General features: G+C 40.2%; 1 protein-coding gene across 4 annotated transcripts; it reads right to left on the minus strand.

The window, feature by feature from the left end:
* Positions 1 to 4,286: 4,286 nt before the first annotated feature.
* NUP50 (nucleoporin 50) lies at positions 4,287 to 21,959 on the minus strand. 4 transcript variants are annotated; one of them, XM_030040199.2, is made up of 8 exons: positions 21,721 to 21,956; positions 18,942 to 19,020; positions 17,724 to 17,807; positions 14,814 to 15,006; positions 12,851 to 13,513; positions 11,776 to 11,854; positions 10,586 to 10,704; positions 4,287 to 8,419 (listed from the first exon to the last, which is right to left on the minus strand). In XM_030040199.2, the coding sequence occupies exons 2-8, from the start codon at positions 19,008 to 19,010 to the stop codon at positions 8,217 to 8,219; spliced, it is 1,410 nt and encodes a 469-aa protein (XP_029896059.1). In that variant the 5' UTR covers positions 19,011 to 19,020; positions 21,721 to 21,956; the 3' UTR covers positions 4,287 to 8,216. The 4 variants fall into 4 exon arrangements, with proteins under 4 accessions (XP_029896059.1, XP_029896058.1, XP_029896061.1 ...); XM_030040198.2 differs by having other exon boundaries at positions 21,695 to 21,956; XM_030040201.2 differs by lacking the exon at positions 21,721 to 21,956 and adding an exon at positions 21,287 to 21,402.
* Between the last annotated feature and the right edge of the window lie 743 nt (positions 21,960 to 22,702).

Here is a 22,702-nt window from a genome sequence, read left to right on the forward strand (position 1 = left end):
CACATACATTTTTGAAAAGCTTTCACAACTTTAATGAATTAATTTCTTTCATATGCTAGAAGAAGAATATTGTTTTAACGGTGTGGCAGTGTATCTTGTTCAATAGAGTGCCTGTTTTGGGGAGCCAAGTTAACTCATGTCCTTTTGTCCTCTGGCGTTGTGTCTTGCCTGTCCTCAGCTGGAGAGATGCTCCCAAGAAATACCATAATGTTGCTTGGCACACAAGCTTATCATCAAGGTCTGATTTTACAAAGTAAAATCACACTTTGGAGATTGGAGAAAAAATACGCATCTTTGCTAGCAAGTAGTTACTTGTGTAGTCCTGTCAGAAATGTCATTCCTGAAACTTGTAATTAAAAGTGTTATGAAAGCAAAGGAGTAAAATGCAGGAAGACTGTGGGTCCGATTTTCCATTAACAGTGTAGATGAGAATCTGGGAGGAGCAGATGCTACTCAGTAAAGAAAAGATATTAAAATACATCAAGGAAAATATGAGTTAATTCAAGTTCTGTCCCCAGCTTGGTTCCTCACAGGGGTAAGGATGGGATCTGGTGATCTCATCATGGGAAATAAGTCATTTATGATTTGTTAAGCCAGAACACTCTTCCCCAAGTCAAGCGAGTTGGCTTTTTCCAGTAGGGTTAACGTTGGCTGAGATGGTGGTATGAAAACCCAGGCAGATGATCCATTTGCTTGTTCAGACAAGATGGAAGTGCTTGTGGGCTCAAATGGGATTTACTTATGTGTGAGGAGTGTGGACTTCTTCCCTCTACTGCACTTCCACTGCAGAGGACAAAATTGGCCAGCCACATAGCCGTCATTGTACCTGCATGCGATGTATACCCTATGGCACCTACCCAAAAAGAATGATCTTTCGGCAGAACATCCTTGTCGGAGTGTAGGATGAATGCGAGGGGTGGGAGAGGGCGAGGAGGCACCCTGTTAAGGGAGGCAGACTGGGGCGGCTGCTGCCTGCGGAGGTGTGAGCATGCTGCTGAAGATGCTGCTGCTTTAGATGGACTTTAGACAGTAACGTAAATTTGTGAATAAGTAGGCAAGTAGTTAACTTGCATGGTCCTGAATTCACTTCAAAGAAATTGGTTAAGGTAAGATGGGAATAAACAGTTTTAAAACCCTATTGAAATGAATGGAGCTGGCTGATAATTGTCAAAAAGACCAAGTCACCCTGCACAGATCAGTGGAGACCACCTACATTTAAAAAAAGCTTTGTCTCAAAGTGTTAGTTCCAGCTGCTTTAATGTTCTCCCTGTTATCTACTTAGGCCAACGTTCAGTTGATTCTGGTGATTCATAACTTGGTATTTCACAATATGTGATTACTCAACCCATGCTCTTCCGCCTCCCATCTCGCCCCGAGACAAAAGGCTGTTCGTGGTTCTGCTTTTCCTGCTGGAGCAATATTGCTGGGGAGATCCAGCAAAAGCAGTTCGCTAGTCTACAGACTCTTCAAAGTCTCAGACTCAACCTTTAATTCAGATGCAACCAGCGTCTTCATCAAAACCCTATGTCACTTAGAAATAGAGAATGCCTTAAGCCTGCACCAAGTCTAGAGGCATTCCTTTGCTCCCGAAAGACAAGGGTGTTGGCAGAACCCACTCTTCCGTCCCTGCTCATCACTGCAAGTGTCAGACTAGGTTTTGCTTTGAAAATGAGAGCGATAGATGTAGCATCAAGAAGCAAGAAGAGTTATTCTTCAAGCTTCCTTCACAGCAACAATTCTGAATTATGTGCTTCCTGGTGAGTACCTCCACAGTTAACCTGCCCAGCACGTAAGGGTATCAGCACAGGTGACTGTTCACAGTAGTCATTTCTGACTTCATTGTAAAGGCAGGGAAACACTTCTTCTGTAAACTGCCACAGTAATTAAATTTGGTGTATGATCTACCGTTTTCTCTTCAGTGTTAGGAATTTGCTTTTTACAATGGAGAAACCATCTGCAAGTTTTCCCTGGAGCTGCAGTCAACAGCATTACCGTTTGTGGGTAAGAAGAATGCCCCGAGCGCCCACCAGTTCAGGTAGGGCTCCAAAACTAGCATTGACCAACAGACAAAAAATTTTGTACTGTATTATGTCATCTATGATATAAGGTAGTAAGCCACAGTCAGAGACTTTTTACTTAGTGGTACTGCCTGAGCAGGCAAATTCTATTTATATCTTTGAAGCCTCTGCAGACTTCCAGAGATGATCCATTTCTGCGCTACCTCTTGGTAAAAGTTATGATGTTCCTAATGGTAATGCCCACTAAACTGATGATTAGGAATATTTATTGTACTACTTATTCGGGATGCTCAGATGCAAATAAAAATTTCTAAAGGAGTATGATGCCTTAGGAAAATGAGCAGCATACTACCGTAACAGAAACTTGGATACGTATATCGATGACTACTTCAAACAATGTAAATTCTTGTTCTACCTCTTCACTCCTCTTGTGCAGCCTTTGGGTTTTGTGTGCCGCTCCTCCTGTATGTCATGCAGGTCGGTCAGTGACGGGTGCTCACACAGTCACGTACTGTAACCTGTGCAGTAGTGCAGAGGTTTGTAATCCAGCTGTCGTCTACAGAATATCCAAAGATGTTTGTTGCTCTTCTCCACCTAAACTTTGTCTTATCTGTCTTATGACCTTTCTACAAAGCAAACATTTTACCAAAGCAAGCTGTTTACCAAACGTTGAGTCTGAACTCATTCACAGCTTCAAGTGTTGCGTCATATGTAAGGCTGTGTTAGTCAAAATTACTTGGCTGGCTGTTACTCTTCATTTGGCTTTCAGTTTTGTCTTTAGCAGGAGATTGATTACAGCAGGTAACCTGTCTGTCGATGCATTGTTTGGATCATGATTAAAGTTTACTTCTCCCCTTCGCTGTGTTTGTGGCCGATGACATGTACATAGCCTTTAGCTTATACTTGATGTGTGTTTCAGATGAATCAGTTCTGACTTCTGTATGACTTGGTTGCTATAACTGGTCTGCTCTGTTAGGAAAGAGGCTGATTTTGATGAATGCAGACTGTTCTTGGAGTGTTGCATTTTCTTAGTTTGGGTGTTGAGGACTTGCCGTCTTCTGCACTGTTACTTTTGCCCCTTCCTGTTGTTCAAGTGGTAAAATCTTTGGTGATTAGCAAAGCATTAAGCATTTGATGTCCCAGATTGCCCCTGCCTGAAATGAATAATAAGCTTGTTTCTGCTCTCGAGAACTGTTACTTTGCTTTCTTTTCTTTATGGCTGATGAAAACTATGGAGACTCTGTAAGTGGTGTTGGCTGTCTTTTTAAGAAGGAACTAGATGTCCAGAAATGTGGAATAATGCCAACATCCCAAGTGCATGAAGTTGTTTTTTGGGTTTGTTTTGGTTTTGTTTGGGGGGGGGGTTTGTGTGGGTTTTTTTGTTTTGGTTTTTTTTGTTTTTTTGTTTTAAGAAAAAGTACTGGGCAATTTAAGTAGAAATGTGATGCTCTTGATAGCAACTGCATCCTTAAAACTGCAACATAAGCTCTTAGTTTTCCCAATCATTGTAACTGAGGGGATGTCTAGATAACCTTTGCTAACCAATAGTTGTATCCTCATGCAAGAAGTAGCTCCCGTTTGTGGACCTAAAGTGGATAGCTCCAGAACTATAAAGAGAATTAAGGTAGGGCTAAACAGCATGGTGGTGGCCAACAGCAGAAAGTACAGTTGGATGGCAGCTGCTCGTGGTCTCAGCAGTTCCCAGTGCATTGGAAAGATGATCTACACTTGTCATAACAAGTCTGTCTTGATCTTATTCTCTGCCCCCCCCCATTTGCCAGACTGTCACAAGCCACTGAAGACAACAATCACTTTGTGGCCTGGCTTTGGGATAGCGCTTTTAGGCTAGATCTAGAAATATGTTCTACATATGCCATCAGGCAAACACAGATTACTTTTGCTCTTAAATCTTTTTAATATTGCAAGTGGAAGGATTTTTAGAGGTCGATCTCTACAGTCGTTCTCTTAGCATGCAAGAACTAGTTTTTCTCTCTCTCTCTGGCCAAAGGCAGCCCTGCCTCCTGCCTCTGAGCTCATTCAGCTCACTGACCTTGAAGAAGAAAGCATTTCTGCTGAACTGGCTCTTAGCGATGTGACAGGTTTGAAAGCCGGCTTGAGGAATGGGCGGGGGAAGACATTGCTTCTTTTAGCAGCAGTAAGGCTGGGCGCAGGATTTTCCAGGCAGGAGTTCACCTGGAAGCAACTTGATTGTAAAGTTCATTTTATTAATACAGTGTTATACAGTCGAAAGGGATACACACGAGACAATTAATCTCCCATTCATTTATTCACATTTTCCATGGATTTTTGTACACTTCCTCAATGTATTAGAACTAATGAAAACATTGTTACATGACAAGTTATGTGAAACTTAAGTATCCACTGAAAAATTCAGAGCAGTTTGAAATCTATTAACAATTAACAAATTGTCACATTCAGCATTTTCATTGGATTTATGCTAGCTCATGCCACTTTAAATTGTTTAATGTGAGTTAATTTCTGCACACAGGCACCAGCTACAAAATTTTAGCAAATGCAAATAAGTTAAGGCATCAGAAAGAAAGTCTTTAAGGACATTTTAAATGTTACAGTGCTGCAAAGGGAGCTGAATGGAAGTTCTTAACAGTAAAGCGTACCTCCTAATTGGTTTACGTTCTACGTGTTCATTTGAACTGTAAATTTCATTTACGTTTTCACATTCATCAACCAAAAGGGATTATAGGAACACCTGTTGTGCTCCCAAATAGATAATTTTAAGTACATTACAAAAAAACCCCCTGCATATAGCCATTTAATATTTCAAAATAAAATTCAAACCAACTGTAATAATCTCCCTTACAGATGATTCTGATAATTAAAAGCAGCAGACATCTTGATTTTCTATTTTGGGGAGGTGAGAGGGAAAGGAAAGATTTCTACGCAGCCAAAACTTCAAAATCACAGCAGAAGGAAGAATGCATGATCCATTAAGACACTCCAACACCTATGTACAGCTGAAACAGTGAAAGCATTAACTCAAATTAGGGAGGAAACTTGCATCTTTAATATCAGGTATCTGATATCCAGCTGTTAAATATATTAAGTATCTACCAAGATACAGGAATGCCTCACTAAGTTGCTATTCAAGGAAGGAATTTTGATCAGAATTCCATGTACCCGCTTTGTAACAAAGGCATTAGTATATTGATTTCTATGTTCTCCACTAACTTTTGCTTTTAACTCATTTTAGGCCTTTATTTCTATGTAATAATCTCTGGCTTTTTACAGTATTTATATACTTTACTATTTCTTAACTAGAAACTGAAGCATTATCAAAAATTTGTTTTTATAACAGTACTAGAGAAGGGTTGTGCTTTATAACTGAACACCAAGTGAAAAGTGCACAGCTTCCTTTTCCTGCTTCATAGTCCAGATAATTGCAGGGTCACTATCAATGGTGTTGATTAAAATCTCTAATTTGCAGTAAAATTCTTCCCTATTCTTTTAGTGGCAACTTTCCCAGTGTAAAAATGTTTAAAATCTTATGTTTATGCATATATTTGACATACTAATTAACACAAGATTCAAATTATATACCTTCTCCTAGCTTTACTGATAAATACGTACATTGCTAAAGAATTAAGGTGTCTCATCTCGAATTAAGGTGTCTCATCTCAAATAGTCTTTACCACAGCTAATAGAAGGTATTACTTGTTACCATGGATATTGTAAAGTTTAATTTTTCCAACCCAATTTATTGCTCTTCTACTTATTTTTCCTTACACTCTGTGCTCACCCTCAGAATGTCCACCCTTGAAAACATGACAGAGATGGACTAGCCATTATTCAGTTTGCCAGCTTCAGAATTTGGCCAAATACATGTGTGCATAACCCCAAGACTGCCTCACTTCAGAGGCAAATCATAAGGATGCACGGGACGTTCAGTTTGTGTCTCACTTGTTCAAGTTAGTTGGTCCGCATTTCAGTGGATGAAGAAACAGTTACATAGCCGTGAGCTTTTGGAAGTAAACCAAACACAAACCCGAGACCACCGATAAATCTGTACAGAGCTGCTCTTCAAGTGGGATGCGTAACAAATTGCTTACCACACCCAGCGCTCCAGCCTCAAAACCTTTCTGCATGGCGACGTGTTTAAGACACTACAGTCAGAAGACAAATGCAAAATTAACTGAGCCCTTGGACGTTAAAACCTGAGCCTGTAATAAACTTTTCAGGCAATGTTCTGCTTTTCATTCATATGCAATTAATATGCATGCCTTCAGCTTTTGGCCTCCAATTTAGGTATTTAGCAAGACTTTAAAAAAAGCACATTATTTTGAGGAAAGTAATGTCACTTACTTTTAATGGTTAAGTACTGAGCCAGATGAAAAAAAAAGAAGGCACCACTTTATATTTCAAATATTATCTGAGCTCCCTTTACACTTGAGTGTCAAAAATACAATTCCTGTGACTTCAGTGTAGCTGAAATGTAAGCGAAGGCCTTCGTTTTTGAACTTTGGTCAAGAGGGCTATAAATCTTATAAAGTTTTTCCTCCTTTTAGTTAAGGGGGGAAAAAAAGGCCATAACCTGGATTGTACAGTGATTTAGGACTAAAGGCAGGCATTTGCCCCTGTCCTCCCCAGCCCCGTCCCTGCGAGCAGTGGGGAGCAGGTAAGATGTGCTGCATCTAATCAAATGGTGCTACTCCTTTTTCCCCACCCACAGGATGCCACTACTGTGGATTTCCAGGCCCCCTGTGAGAATTGCATCATGCTGCTTTTTTAAAGAATAGGATTTTTTTCCTCTGTGCCGCATTAGCTAGAGGCAGGTTTGCATGCTGCTTCCATCTCCCTGGAGCTGGTCAGTGTGACAGATCCAAGAGCAGTTCAAGTCTAATATTAACATCTAGCTCTTGGGTAGTTCCCAGAGCTGAAAGTGAAGCAGAAAAACAACTATTAGGGAAGGAGTTTCCAGCAAACAAGATTTGAAAAAGGATTAAATAACCAAACACAGTCTGATAAATTTGAGATGGAAACTGAGAACAGAGTGATGTTCTGATCCACAAATTATTGCCACACAGTTCATTTAACACAGCTGAAAACTAAGTTACAAGTTAACCCAGTGCTCCCTACTTGCAACAGAAAGCTTGTCCCTAAAGCTGCAAACTACTGCTTAATGTAATGCAGTAAAGCACTGTAGTTTTAGCACATGGGAAAAATAATTACTGATACACATTTATGCATGTATTTCCTGGTAATGGCCAGAGGCAATATAAAGATCTATAAAAATCCTGAAATTTGTTTGTGAAAAGAGAATCTTCAGAAAAGTACTAGAAGCAAGACAAGTACAACAACATTTACAACTCTGCCTCTGCTGGGTTTCAGTTTTAGCCCAAGGGACTAGGGAAGAATACCTCGGAGGGACTGTTAATGGAAGTGCAACTGCAACCCTTTGCCTCTGACTTGTCAGAAGTCAGCGAATGCCAGCTGTGGTTGTGGTCCAAGATGAACAGTCTTCCAGTTGTCTGCTTGTACTATTGCACATCATTAGCTTGTTGCTACAGTAAGAACAGAACTGACAGTTCTTCTCTAAGAAACACTACTGTCAACAAGACTACGCAAGCAAATTTTCTTTTAAATATCTGGAGATGCCATCTCCCGAGTCCCAAAAGCACACAAGTCTGTAAGAATTAAAACACAGTATAATATACACAATATTGTTCTTGGGGTGCACTGGTGTCACCAAGTTTGAAAAATTAAGTCTCACCAGAATATGACAGACCAATTAAAATTAAAAATCTGAGTCCAGAAACAGTTTCAACAGTTAAACTTCAACATCCTCCCTTCTCAAAACAGGAGGTTGTTGCATTGCACCGCAGTCTGTGAGGAAGCTCTGGTACCATATTTTTGTACTGATTTCAGTCCATTCGGTCAAATCGATCGGTGTTAAAAACATACACTTTGATTTAAATTAATGTGCTTTATCCAGAAGAGGTCCTGCATTTAGATACTGAAAAATGAGGGAGCACAGTCCAAGACTTGTGTTCTATTAAAGCTTTTATTAGCTAGTTTAGCTTTTCCTCACAGAATTTTTCCAGAATTCCTGTAACAGTTTCTTAATATCAGAATAAAGAGTTAAGTGTTCAAGTGAAGTTCTGGAAGAAAAAAAGAGCAGCAGCAGTTTGGCAATAATTCCTCAAATCAATGACTGCAACTTATTTAGGCCTCCTTTTTCTCCAGTAAGATTTTGTGCAACTCATCTGCATCCTCACTTGTTTTCACCCTTATTAACATAGTGACAGGAACAGCTGGATTCTTCTCATCAATCGGTGGATTAGGAACACAAACTATAAGAACATTGTTTTTTCCGGTTCTTGTACATGGCATCTTAGGTGGAATTAGAACATTCAACAGTATGTTTCCTGCATACGAGGAGGAAAAAAATTACAATTAGCAATTTTTCAGCTTTTACTGCAATACAGATGTTAGTATATTTACTAAATAGGGATTTAAGTTTGTATTCGGAAGGAAGGCAATTCACAAATGTCATATATACTTGTCTTATTCTTCCCTAAGCATCTGCTCATGGCCACTGTTCTCACAGATTTCTTTCCTCATTAGGAACGAGGAAATCTCTGGAAAGACTGTGTCCTCCTTTTTTTAAAGGGAGGAGTCTGAAGAATATCAAATGATAGTAGGGACACGCAGGAAAAAGGGAAGGGGACAAGGGAGAAGCAGCAAATGAGGAATCCCATCAGAGTGCTTAGTTTATGCTTATGCAAGTTACTCATTCTGACCGTCAAGCACAGTTCATAAGCAGAAGCAAAAAGTTAGCTTTAACACACATACAGACATGTTAATCTAAAATTGGACAAACTATGGTAGAATAAGTACTTTGTATCCTCACATCATACAACACATCTGATGTGGTCTACCACCAGGTTACTAACAGCAGCTCTATGTCAACTTGTTAAATTATGTAGTGAGTTTGAGAGCTTCAGTATTAGTGGTCTATTAAAACAGTTGCAAACAAACTCAAATCTGCTTCCACAGAAGATGCACACATTTTGTAAACCTGGTAAATAGTTCAGAACACGGTAGTAGTATTTAGGGAAAAGTCAGTCTTCGCCTTCCTTTCCAGTTCAGTTTTTCAACACAGTGAGATTTTAGGAAAGGATTATAGCACTGTGTGAAGATAGCAAAAAGGAAAGTGTGCATCATTATGACTGCAGCAGCTTCTAGAAAGCAATGCTTGGAAACACCAAGCCGAAATGTCTTAGTGTACGAGCTGAAGAAAAAGGAAAGATTTCCTAATACATCACCTCAGATGAAGGTAGAGGGAATGTAAATCAACATCATGAAAATTAGCATCAGCTGAGTGAAAATCAAGACTTGTGTTAAAGACTAGGTAACTTGGAGAAATCAAGTTTTCATCTACTCTATTCAACACATTCAAATCCCCAAGGAAATGCTGAAAGCACTGCCAACTCTGCCATATATCTGCCTTCAGTTTTATTGCTAAGAACTGCCCTTTATCTGGCAAACCTTGTCTCCACTGAAAGAAGTTGATGATTTACAAGTGACTAACACAGGAGTTGCAATCTCACTGGGTATTTGAAAACTGCCCCTAATGGGCCTGCAGAGATTTCATATACACTCACTAGAGTGCACTATAAACTGAAAGTGAGGTGAGATTTACCAATGGCCTACAGTGCAGCATGGCTTTAGTTCTCAGGTCTTCTATAAGCACAATATTTACTCTGTTTTATGGAAGTTGTCAAGTGCATGTGAACCCCACATGCAAGTTTCTTGAAATTGGGTACTGAAGCAGAGCAAAGTTTCTCAACAATAAGTATCGAAACATTGATTTGCACAGTTTGAGTGTGTAAACACTCCTCAGCCAGAATGTTACACCTTAAGAACTTCAATACATCAATTCCCCTTAATTTCTTAAAAGCAAAGAAATGGTTGGGTTTTTTTCTCTTTAATTAAAGATATTCTGAGGAAACTATCACACTACAGGTTACTCTAATTCTGTAGTCAACCTACCATTTGTGATCCAACTGAAGTTAGCTAAAACACCATTCAACAGTTGGACTTCAGCATGCATTTTAAGAGCAATGCATATAGCAAAATCCCGCGTGCCTGATCTATAGAATGATCCCCTTTACCCCCAAGTACAAGGGATGTCTGCCTACATGGCCAACTATTTACATATTCAGGATGAATTGCAGAGAAATGGCAGTTTGCCTGCATTTTAGCACAAAATTTGTTCCTCTTCATTCATCACACCTGATACATGTATACTTCACTGTGGATCTTAAGCCACACTTCAAATTAAAAAAGGGGTAAGGGGGAATGAATACCCAAACATACACGACAACTTTTTACTTCCTTGCACTGCTTCATGTGCACTATTTTGTCATACTCATTAGAGGTATCCTATTGCTTGTTCAATGCTTGAATTTATTGAAAAAACAGTAGAAAGGTGTTCACTAATCGGGTCTGTTATGCTGTGTAACAAAAAAATCCTAGTGCTTAGCAGGGAATTTCACATCAGGACTTGCTACTAGAAGAAATTTACTTACCTAAATTGGTATCTGCTCGGACCAGGAGTTGAGTTTTTTCATTTCCTGCAGGTTTTAAGTGTAATGTTCCTACACCTTTTTCTTTAAATTCATTATCCTTTTTGTAGAACAGTTTGCACCTGTGCAAAAAAAAAAAAAAGCCTTGTTTGTGCAGTTGTGCAGATATGCAGAAATTAAAAACAAAGATATGAAAGATATCTCCCAAATACACACACACATATATATGTATACCTCTGACTCACAGTAAGCCAATAGTTTAACAATAATCAGGAGTTAACATGATGCGAGTAGCATAAATCTTTCTTCTTCTTGACCTTGTTTCATGTGCTAACAGATTGTACGTCCAGTTCAGAACAAGAAAGTTAATTCTTTCTTTCAGTATTGGAATAACAAACGTCATTTCTTTCAGGGAAAAGTAAAATGCACAGTAACCTGTACTCAGGGTCTATAAGGAGTAGTAACTGTAAGCTACTGTTTAAAAACACTAATTACAAAACCATAAGGACTTGCTGTATCATTCTAAAGTTATAATAGGACTTTTATGTAAAATTTAAAAACATTTTTTAAGCAAAGCTCTAATAAACCTAATGCCATTCTTCATAAATTAGCATGGACCTTCTCTCAGATAAAGCAAATGACTTTTTGCAGGAGGACAAATTCTGTGCTAAGTGTTGAGCAGACATGCAATTACTTGGACTACTGAACATGCTTTGAAAAACTCCTTCTAGTAGAGCTAGTCTCATTTTGAACTTCAAAATACAACTTGTTCACTCCTTCATACAATAATCAGCATTTTCCAACTGAAGAGTCTTATTTTAGACTATGCAAATAGCTGAGCACCTAACTGATTTTTCAGAAGTACAGTATGTTATTTCTGTGCTACAAGCCCTAGACAGAAACATCATCTTCATTTGTAAAAAACTGATCGGAAGTAGAACGCAAACTAGCTGTTAGTGTTGTGTCCAAGATACACAAGAATTTTAGTAAGATCTTACACATTTTTGTTCTCTATTTTATGAGTGGAACTTCATATTCAATATGGCTTCCTAACAAGCTCTATTAACTACGAAGTCCAAGAACATATACATCATTAATTATGCACTGCAGTGATGAAGAACAGCAATATGCAGGTATGAATTTTATTCTCCAAGTTATAATTCTATTCACTATTCCAAGTTAAAGTCACTTACTTCTTTGAGTAGAAAGCATCATCTTCTTTTATTTCATTAACAATGACTTTTGGTGGCTCTTCCTCCTCCTCTTCCCCTCCTTTAAATACAAAGTTTTAATATGTTAATGAGTATATAATCTGGAAGGTAGTTTTGGCATTGTATTAGAACTAGCTTATGCATGCTGTATTTGACATATAGATGTGTGGCCTGTCAATGATTGCCAATACATGTTTAAGTCAATGTGGGCTCTGAAGCAGCTTCAGCTACAGAAAAAAGTCTTACTTTCTTTTTGTTCAGCCACACCCCTTAAGCAACTTTATGCTCATCTTCAGTTTAAATGGGATGAAAATACCCAACCCCCACCAAACAATCAAACCCCAAAATATAAAGCTTAACAAGTCTAACAAGTCAAAACCCTCTGTCAGGGGGAAAACAGTTACAACAATTCAAAGAAGAGTCTCCACAAATGGGTACAAGTAAAGCATAATAAATACTTCAGCAGCCAGGTTTGATTTCGGGGAAGGGAATTAGTGGCAGGAATGACAGCCAAGAGACAGTGGCAGGATTATGCCTTTCTGGTCCCTCAACTGCTAGGATTTCTAACAACTTACTGTACTCAGCTTCAGTAAATAGCAAGAGTAAAACTGTCAGGTAGTATGTAACTTTATTGGCCTTACAGTCTATTACACAAGATGTATGAAATTGTTCTGTATCTTACACATTTTGCTGAGGGCATCCCTTGATAAACCCACTGGGAAAAGCAGCAGGATTGAAATGTCCTGCAGGCTCAAAGATGAACACAGCAGTTGCTTTAAATTTCGTCGTTTCAAGTCTTGTATTCAGCAGGAGAATTATATTCTATTACAGAAAGTATAAATCTGACACAAATACATAGGTTTTGATAAGCATATACTTTTAGTGTTACTTAAAACAGTAGGCAAACCAGGTATTTCCAGGTAAGTGGTACAGTTTTGCAGTTTCAAATTCAAGCACAATTATGATCTAGTTCAACTTAGTATTACTTCATCTTTGCAGTATTCTTAAGTAACATTCACAGCTTACCATTAAAAAAATAATTTAAAATAGAACTTACCTTTGTCATCGCTATTGCCACTTTCCGTCTGAGCTTCCGATACATTGGTGGATACTGCAGTGACAGACTTAGCCTGGTTTGTGTCTTTTCCAAACAAACCTGAATTCCCAGGAGAAAATGAGAAACTACTAAGCGTTCCTGAACCAAGGGAACCCAAAACAGAACTGTCGACACTCTTGCCAAAATTAAATGAGACAGTTGACGTAGCTCCTAACGATGGATCTTTTTTTTCTGATGCAGCTTCAGGTTTTTTGTCCGAGGTATCCTCAGTTTTGTTGTTGTTAAACAAAAATGTTGATCCTTGCTGCAGCTTTGAATTCCCAAATGTAGAAACTGACTGAGAGCCAGGTGTCTTGTTGCTTTCGTTTTCCGAGCCACTATCACTACTGCTTCCGTGTTGCTGTTCAATATTTGCTAAATACTTCTCATAGTCTCTGAAGATTGGTGTCAGGTCACACAGTGGGTTTGTGTTTACATGCTTAACTATCCAGTCACGCACAGAACAGTTTAAAGCTGCTAACTGTTTGTGGTAAACACTAGAGCTACAAACTTTACTCTGAGCATAGCCAGATGAGGACGGTTGACTGCCACCATTAGCTTTTGGGCTTGCAGCCTTTTTCTCGGTAAATGCAGTAGTAGTAGGACCATTTGACATTGTGGATCCTATTAGAAGAAAAACAAGGTTTAGAACATTTTTCTTCCCAGAAAGCAGAGTTCTCATAAAAGCCTAACTAATGTTCTCCATATTTCTTTATGAAATCACTTATTCTTGCTCAGTTATGTACCTTCTCTTGGATCACAACACTGTGAACCACAAGTAAACAAGCAGTGCTGTAAGCAGAGACCTAAGCTCAGTAAGTTTAGAAAAGTTAGTTAGTTCAGGGACAGGCAAAGTAGATGGACCACACAGATGTATAAAATAAGTCTAAAGAAATCTTGTACAGAATAACATTAAAAAACTAGAAAGTTTTTTATTTCACCTAAACCCCCAAAATCTTAATTCAAGCTTTACCAAGCTAAAACAGTTATTAAAACAAAATATTCAGTTATCTCTTGCTATTTGTGCTTTAAAAAACTCTGCATGCACTAGCCCATGATTTTGCACATTTTTGAGTGGTTTCTGTATAAAAACCATAATAAGCAAATTAAGAAAATCGTCATTAAATATTTACGTTTCTCCCAATTTAGTTAAGATCACTGAAATCTAAGTTACTCTAAACTTCAAACTCCACCATTTCTATTCTGTGGCATGCCGACTCAAACACTGTGGCATGGTTAACATTTCTGCATCTCTAACACAAAGGGATAGAACTAGTATTCTTCAGGGACTACCAAAGCATGAGACTAGAGTTAGACTTGCCAAAATATTTCAAGTGTCTTAAAATGCAGGTATAAATGTAACAGATAAAATCCTAGTAAGACTGTTTGCGATATAAGATGTACAGGGAAAAAAAGTTAAGACTGTAGCTATGCAGCATATATTTACCAAAAACTGCAAAAAAATACAGAAACAAGACCTTAAAAAAAAGAAAAAAAAGAAATCACACAAAGAAATTGCAGTCCTACTAAATGGACAGTTTCCGTTAGCTGCCTTTTTTTTTTTAATTAAATTCAGAGAATTGGGACAATTATTTAACTGGAACATGTTATCAGCTGTTTTATACTATTCAGTGTCTTATGCCAATGTCTTCCACTCCCATTTGTGCCTATAAAGCTTTTACCTCCAGTATTAGATCAAATACGAATTTAGTTTCCACCTCTTAAAACTGCATGCATTTGATAAGTTGTCCCTCCAGCAGTCTAAAACCTTTTTAAGAAATCTTACAAAGAGGAATGAATAAAGTCTCAAAACCTTAAAACAGAACTACAGGGTTTTCTGAATTTGTTTTTTCACTATTAAAATAACCCTACAGATTTTATGGCTGAATTTGTTGATAAATATGTATGCTTATTTAAAACTTACCAAATGCTGATTGTGTTTCAGAGGTGGTCTTTAAACTGCTGAAAGGAGTGCTAGAGACACTACTGCTTCCATTAGACAGCCCTTCTAAAGGCTTTATTCCTGCACCATTACCAAATCCACTGAAGCCACCTCCTCCTTTTCCAGAAGGCAATATAAAGCCTTTAAATCCTTTAAAAGCTCCTCCACTTTCAGACTGGGGGGGGAAAAAAAAAAAAAAAAAAAAAAAAAAAAAAGACAACCAGTTACATATATCTCATCCACAAAAATCCTATCCCCACTTGATATTCCATTTGTTTTAGCCTGGTTCAGTGTGTCATTTCATACATTATTCTAAGTCAGCTACGTAAACCAAGTTAATAGCTTCCTTATGACACATATTGCTACTATTTTTAAAGGACTCAGATGTTTGGTATGAAAATAAACTAGATCTAGGAAGTGGATACATAAAACTTGTTCAGAGCAGCGGATGTGTTTGACTACCTATTTAGACATTCATAGCATCTTGTTTTCTTTAAATAATTACATAGCAATATATAATTGCAGGCTTATTTTCAGCAACTTTTAGCATTTACAACCGCAATTAAGAGTCCAACACTTCAAGCCACTCATCAAAACAGCATACTTTGTAGTCACCTATGTAACGTTTAAGTGATTTACCCAAAATATTCCAATGTGACTGATGGAAGAAGCAATAATAGACTGTACTTGATAACATAATATGTACGTTTTCTGCAGCCTTTTCCTTACTGTCCTGGTTTCGGCTGGGTTAATTTTCTTCTTAGTGGCTGGTACAGTGTGTTTTGGATTTAGTGTGAGAATAATGTTGGTAACACACTGATGTTTTAGTTGTTGCTAAGTAGCACTTATCTTAAGTTAAGGGTTTTTCAGGTTCCCATGCTCTGCCAGCAAGCAGGTGTACAAGAAGTTGGGAAGGAGCACGGCCAGGACAGCTGACCCAAACTAGCCAAAGGGATATTCCATACCACAGAACATCATGCTTAGTATATAAACTGGGGGGAGCTGGCCAAGAGGGGTGGATCGCTGCTCGGGCATTGGTCAGCACGTGATAAGCAACTGCACTGTGCATCACTTGTCTTTTCTTGGGGTGCATTTCTCTCTTTTTTTTTTGTTACATTGCTTTTAATCTTTTTTTTTTTTTCTCAATTCTCCTCCCCATCCCACTGGAAGCGGGGAAGAGTGAGCAAGTGGCTGAGTGGTGCTTAGTTGCTGGCTGGGGTTAAATCACAACAATTCCCTAGTTCTAAACGCTATCTTTACAACCATATTACTTTATGGTATGGTTTCTTACATGTTCTTAAAAGATATAATGTGATTAACACACAAATAAGCACTGCCACTTTTAGGTACTACATATACCGTCTTTTGAGGTAATGAGCACTTATTACTGGAAGTAGACTTTCAGTGTCTCTGCAAAGCCATCAGAGGAAAAGGAGAATTGCTTCTGAGTTTCATCTACTTTTGCCACTGAAGAAATAGCAAAACTTACCAATTTTAGGTTCTATTCCAGTATCTGGCCTTGTGGGTATAAGCTCTTTTTGTTTCCCTTTGTGCTTTACCTTTTCCAGTGCAGTCCTCTGTTTCTCATTTCTGGGTAGCTATTTTTATTCTGTCTCTCTTTGATCAATCCTACCTACCTCCCTCTCTGGACATGCAAGTTGAACTGCAGTCTTTTTCTTTGCAGCATTCTGCTCGCTCCATTTAGGAACATCAGTAAATTTCAAGTTTACCTTTTTGTAAGTATTTCACTGGTTTCTTATGCAACCTCAGGTGTCCTGCCATCAATTCTGCTTTTTGGACTTTGCCCAGGCTATCCTAGCTCTTCTTCCAGCTTTGATCTCTAACAGCTGACTCCCAGCCTCCTGACAATTTCTGCTACAATCACCTGGTCCCCCTTCTCAGTCAGTTCTGGTTTTCCCATTCCATTTGCCCCTGAATCCCTCCTGTTCAAGTTGTGCTTTATTTCTTGCATCACCTCTTCCCAGTACAATCCTTTAGTTAACTGCATTCTCTACCACATCTGTGGTTAAAACTACTATATGCCAAAGGGGGATAGGACAGCTTCCTCATTTACATTGCTTGGACAGCAGAAGGAAAATCAAAAGCACAGGAGAAAACTATCTAGCCCCTAATTATGCCTAGTCCCATTCACTCCAAAAGCAATTTGAGTGATAGGTAAAGTTTCTGTTCTATTTCAAACATGGCACATGCCCTGTTGAAAGAAAGTTTCACAAAAAGATATATACGACAAAGCATCTGTCAGGCATTTTTGAAAGGACTACAGTTTGGTTGGACTGGGCTAATACTTTCACAGGGACTAAACGTGTCACAAAGGCCAACTTCCTTTCAATTTTCAATTTGTTATTGCAAAGAGTAGGTGGCACTAAAGCTCTTCACAGCGGGGGCGGGGCGGGGGGAAGTAGCAGCATTCTTAACAAAAGACACATTTTTCATTCTCGGAACAGCTTAGTATTTTGGCTTTTACTTATTTAGCCTCTGAAACATCCCCCAGCCCTCCAGTATGGGTAACTAATAACTTTCAATTTCCAGGCTTCCATCTCTGCAAAAAATGAAACTGGAGCAGTTCGAATGCTGTTTTACATCTGTAGATGACATCGTGTCTGAAACACTTTGCATTTATACTTCAAAATTACACATCTCTCTTCACCCAGTCAGTACTAGCATTACCCATTTTTCATTCTAGCCTTACTCTTGCTATGGAACAGTAAGCGAAAATTAATTTGCATGTATGAGCTGACTAGCTGCATATACATTCTACACGATAGCTTTATACAGTATTATTACAAGCCGAAATAAGTAAAAACCTGAGCACGGATGTTGTATTTTGCAGCTGAGTCAAACTACAAGACTAATGCTCAGTGATTACATTACCTCTGATCCAATGTTTCGGCGCTTTGCTTTTTTAATAGCTCTGTTCTTCAGGACTTCTTCACTGGCTACTGAGAATGTTCCCACCTTTAAGAGGAAGTTATAGAGTCATTAATGAAATTCTTGAAAGGCATAAAATCATCACACACTGAAGAGATGGCTGAGATCAGTTTTTGAATGCAAATGTAACACTGCTCCCTAACAAGTAAGGGAAGGCATAAAAAAAAATATAGTACTGTGATTAGCTTGCCAGCTACTTGGATATTAGTTGATACTTTCAAACCTCTTGTCTTTATTGTTCTGCATTACATTTCCCTTCGTGCAATCTCAATTTTGCTATGACAATAATTCAGGAATTTTTTTTAATTTTTGTTTTTTAAACAAAGACGTGAGATGCCTTTGCTGAAGGTAATCTGTCAGTATTGCACTGTTACAAACAATTTTCAGTTTGGAGAAGCTATATTAAGATGTATGCTGTAAGTCAACCTCCTGCAGTCTGTAGTTCAAGTATTAGCAAAGGCAGCTAATGACTAATTACTACCCTGTAATAAATGAAGAAATTAAGTTTTCTTATATTCAAATTTCTGGAAGTGTACTGTCAGTTTTCCTTCTCACATTGTATAGGCCTAAACATTTAATAGTTTTAGTAGTACAAAAGCTAGCAGTTTGTTTAGAGATAATATATGAGCCATAAGCAAGCATGAGACGCTAAATGTGAAAATATCTTTTTACAATCAGATGAAACATAGCATTTGACTGTTTGCTTAATTCCTCTGGCTGTGTAGGGACCTTCGGCTAAGTGCTCCAAATTATCATATTTCTGAAATTAACTATTACTGACCTTTAAAAAAAAGACATGAGACATGAAGAAAACTTATCTCAAGAAATCAAAACCACTTTTCTTGTGAACTCAATAAATACCCGTCACACATTTGAAGAGTTCAAAAGCATTATACATTTTAACAAGCCTGGGATTCCCTTTAGAAACGTAAAGTTCCTTTCCCCTGAGCTGCTGATGTCATTTTAACTGTTAAAAGCTGCTTTGCCATATGGTCTGCATATATTAGATGCTTTATAAAAAGAAATCACTTATAAAAAATTATCTTTAATTACTACACTTTTAACCAATTTTACTGTAGATTTCACCCACGAGAAATAGCACATGTAAATAACTACCCTACTGCCTGCAGGGGTGGGGGGAGGATCTAATGTGTATCTTACCTCTTCAGCTTCATCCTCCTGATCCCAGTTTCTGTCAGTCAGTTCCTTCTCTGCAATTCTCTTTGCCATTTTTCCACACCTGTGTGGGGGAAAAAAAAAAAAAGCATAGAATCAATCGCACAGAAATTAATTTCTAAGCAACAGTCATCTTCCATTTGTATTACTTAGAACAAATAATGGGAACCAGAGTTAATATAGAAGTAGGTCAAAACTGGAATGACAGTTGAAAATGAAGTGTGTTTCTAACAGCTGTTGTGGCAGCAACAATCAACAGCACTTGCGATTAAAGTTGTGGTCATAAGCCATATTTGATCTTAAATTTAAGCAACTATGGAATCGTGCAGTTTAATTATGGGGTAAGTTTTCTTTAGCAGCAATGCTGCTAGAGAAATTCCTTTCAGTCCCATAACCCATATACCTGGTCACCACTTACTCTGAAGGGCTGCAAAAACCGAAAACATGGAAAAAAGATCTGGTTAAAACATTCCATATTCCACTCCATCTTGCCTCAGGATACCCATGTAAGCAGCAAGAGAAAATTAAGTTGCTTTATGGTATCCAAAATAAATACCGATGAGGGCCTACTGAAGCAACTGGACAGAAAGCTTGGGTAAGAATGAAGACAAAGCTCTCCTAAAAAAACCAGGATCAGTAGAATATTACCGATTAGAAATTTGAAAAATTCTATTACATATAAATCGTATTATTTTTCCTCCAAAGGACATATAAAACATATCATGGATTTTAAAGCAATTACTGTAAGCAGCCAATCATCATTTTGCAAGTTCTCTGCAATGTAAAGAGAAATCAACTTTGGAGAACGAATGTCTGTAACAGTTCTGAGTTCCATTTTACTAAAGTACAACTTATCAGCTGTGCAAAAACAAAGAATGAATGCAGCTATGATATTTTGTATCCAAAAAACTTGGCAAGCAATCACATTACTCAGATTTTATATTAAAAAATTTTTTTACTAATTATATCATCTGACACTAAATATGAAAACTTTCCAAAGAAAAGATGTGTTTTTGTAGCAATTTAAGTCTCAAGTGAGCAGAGAAATTAAAACTCTTCAAAAAAACCCTCTTAGGTTTGCGATTATGACCTGGCCAGATTGAAAAAAAAAAATAATAATCCACAAATAGTTGAATTTCAGAGCTGAAAATGGGAACAATACATGGTTACAGAACATCTTGTTTAGCGGATGAAGTATTTTTAAACAGAGCAGTAAATCCAGCTGCACAGCAGTCTTACAGAGATCACATGTCAAAGTCATGAATTTTGGTCTGACACTTCACAAATAAGGTCAAGTTATTAGGATCTTTTGGAAGTACAGTGACAAAAGATTGTTTTGTGTAAACACTTTCAAATGCCCTAATCCACACCATCCTGAAAGCAGAGGTCCTACCATGCCCTGCTTGATTCTCTGCAGACTGGGGAACTATTTAAATCTAACTCATTGAAAAAAGAAAAAAAAAAACACAGCTACTTATTTTAAAGTTATATTGGCTCCCCAGTACAGTTTCCCACAAGTGTATACAAACACTTGCAACCAGAGGAAGACAAGACTGCATGTCTTTGGCAGCAGCCGGAGCTCAGAGGCTAGTAAAACCTAGAATTACACCACTGGATTCCACAGAAGATCAAATTACCACTCTTAACCCGGCCACTGAAGCAGGACAAGCACGTTAACCAGAAAGCCTGTTCTCCACTAATAGAAGAGGGGTAAACCTGTTGGCCTTGGCTCCAGGTACTTTGCACCCACCTGTGTTTACACGATTTCTCTACATGAATACTGACAACAGAGCCTAACATATATGAAGAGAGGAGCAAGAGAATCCTAGACGAGTTTTCTAGCCTGTGAAACAGGAAGCAGCGCAAAACCACCTCTATCTGATAATCACAACCGTCAAGAAGTTCTAGTAGCAAATGTTCTGAAGAGGTCGAGATGGGAGTATTTTGAGAAACAGCTCTTTTTATTTAAAAAAAACCCCGCAATATAGATGTTTTGTTGAACTCCTAAAACCCACCTAGTAACTACAGCTGCCCTAGTTAACGCAGCAGTTTGAGGATAAGACTTGATTTAACGTTTGCATTCCCCAATACCCCCTTGTCTACCGTAAGGCTACCAAACTTGCGCTCCCGGAGCGCCCAACCTAAAACCAGGCGGCAGGAGAAGTCACCGGCGTCTCACGGTCCTCGCGGGACTTCCGCGGCGCGGCGCGGGGGGGGGACACGCAGGCCTAGCCCTGCGGACGCGTTCCAGTCCCGAGCTTGCCTGGCGAAGCAGGAAACCCCTGCGGTATTTTGGGGTGCGCAGAGCTGCCGCCTGCTAGCCGGCCCACCTTCCTCCTTTCCTGAGAGGATCCTCCGTTCCGGCGTAGGCCCTTTTCGGTTTAACACACGCACACACGGTCCCGCTTTGCTTCCTTTCCCAAGGCCTAGCCGCAGTCCCCCTCTTAACACCCGAAGTTCCTCCCTCCCACCCGCCCCACGCACGTTACAGAGGAGCTCTGCGCTTTTTTACGCGACGGGATGTATTCCTGCCCCCCCCCCCCCCCCCCCGCCCCGCTGCAGCTCGCCAAAACGCCATCGTCCGTCCCGTCCCCCCACCCCGGGCACGGCAAACGGGGCCCCCACGGAGGCGGGAGGCTCCACGGGCGAACCCCCTCCCTACTCGGCATCCCTCCGGCTTGCAGTCCTCCTGTGTGAGGCCGGCGGGAGAGGAGAGGAGAGGGCTGGCTGGCACGTACCCCCGCGGGGCGGGCGGCCGTCTCTCCCCCGCGGTGCTGGGCTGCGGGGCCGGGGCTGAGGCTGCGGCGGGCAGGAGGCGGAGGCTGCTCGCAGGCTACCCGGGCCCGGAGACCGCTCACCATCCCCCGGCCGGCTCCTCCAGACGCTTTGCTGCCGCCATTTTGTCCCTCCTGAAAGACGGGGAAGAAATTTAAAAAAAAAAAAAAAAAAAAAAAAAAGAGACACAGAGAGAGGCGCCGTCCGCCGCCGTCCCCGCGGCCGCCCCCACCGCGCATGCGCCACCCCCCCCCCCAGCGCAGCTGCGGGAGGGGGAAAGGGAGGCGGAGCCGGCGGCGGCCGGATCACGTGGCCGCCGCAGCCCAATGGGCGGGCTCGTCTTGCCAACGGCCGGTTGGGCCGCGCATGCTCCCTTGCGGAAGGGACGGGTCTCGCGCCGGCCGTTCGAATTTTCGTCACGTGGCCGGCGCCTCGATCTCTCTCTCTCTCTCCCCCCCTCACGCCCGGCGCGGGCTTGTGTGAGGCGGGCGAGCGGCTCCCGCCGGCCGCGGTGCTTCACGGCCTCAAATGAGGCCCCGGACCGTGGCGGAGGGGTGTCCGAACCACGCGTGGGCGGGGGGGGCAGGTCGCATCCCGCGCTGGCTGTGCCCGGCCGGGCGCTGACTCACGGGGCAGGGCCGGCTCCCGCCTGGCTTACGGCCGGAGAAGTTGCTTGCCAGGCTTGGTGGCTGACTGACTTATAAAGGCCTTGGCTCGCTGGCTGCCTCGCTCGTGGCCTTTTCTCCCTGTGGTATAATAGTAGGTGGCATTAGTGCTGGTGTGAGGCGGCTGGAGAGCAGGTAATGTTCTTTGCTGTAGTGATGGGCTTTTGCATCATGTACAGCCATCGTATACTCCCTTAGAACGATGAAAATGAAGGCAGTCGGTTCTCATGCCCCGTTTAGTTTACAGCTAAGACTTGGGTTGCTAAGCCTGCAGGCCGAAACACCTTGACCTAAACCAAAATTGTT

This window comes from Aquila chrysaetos, chromosome 17 (assembly GCF_900496995.4).
Source record: "Aquila chrysaetos chrysaetos chromosome 17, bAquChr1.4, whole genome shotgun sequence".
Classification (NCBI taxonomy): domain Eukaryota; kingdom Metazoa; phylum Chordata; class Aves; order Accipitriformes; family Accipitridae; genus Aquila; species Aquila chrysaetos.

What these genes read in the sequence shown, in the direction of transcription:
- NUP50 (XM_030040199.2), bottom strand. Translation starts at nt 19,010, where the DNA reads ATGGCAAAGAGAATTGCAGAGAAGGAACTGACTGACAGAAACTGGGAT. An exon ending in TGAAACACAATCAGCATTTG is followed by an intron (nt 13,514 to 14,813) that starts GTAAGTTTTAAA and finishes TTCTTCTAATAG; the next exon opens with GATCCACAATGTCAAATGGT. An exon ending in TGGCAATAGCGATGACAAAG is followed by an intron (nt 11,855 to 12,850) that starts GTAAGTTCTATT and finishes TTGTATTTAAAG; the next exon opens with GAGGGGAAGAGGAGGAGGAA.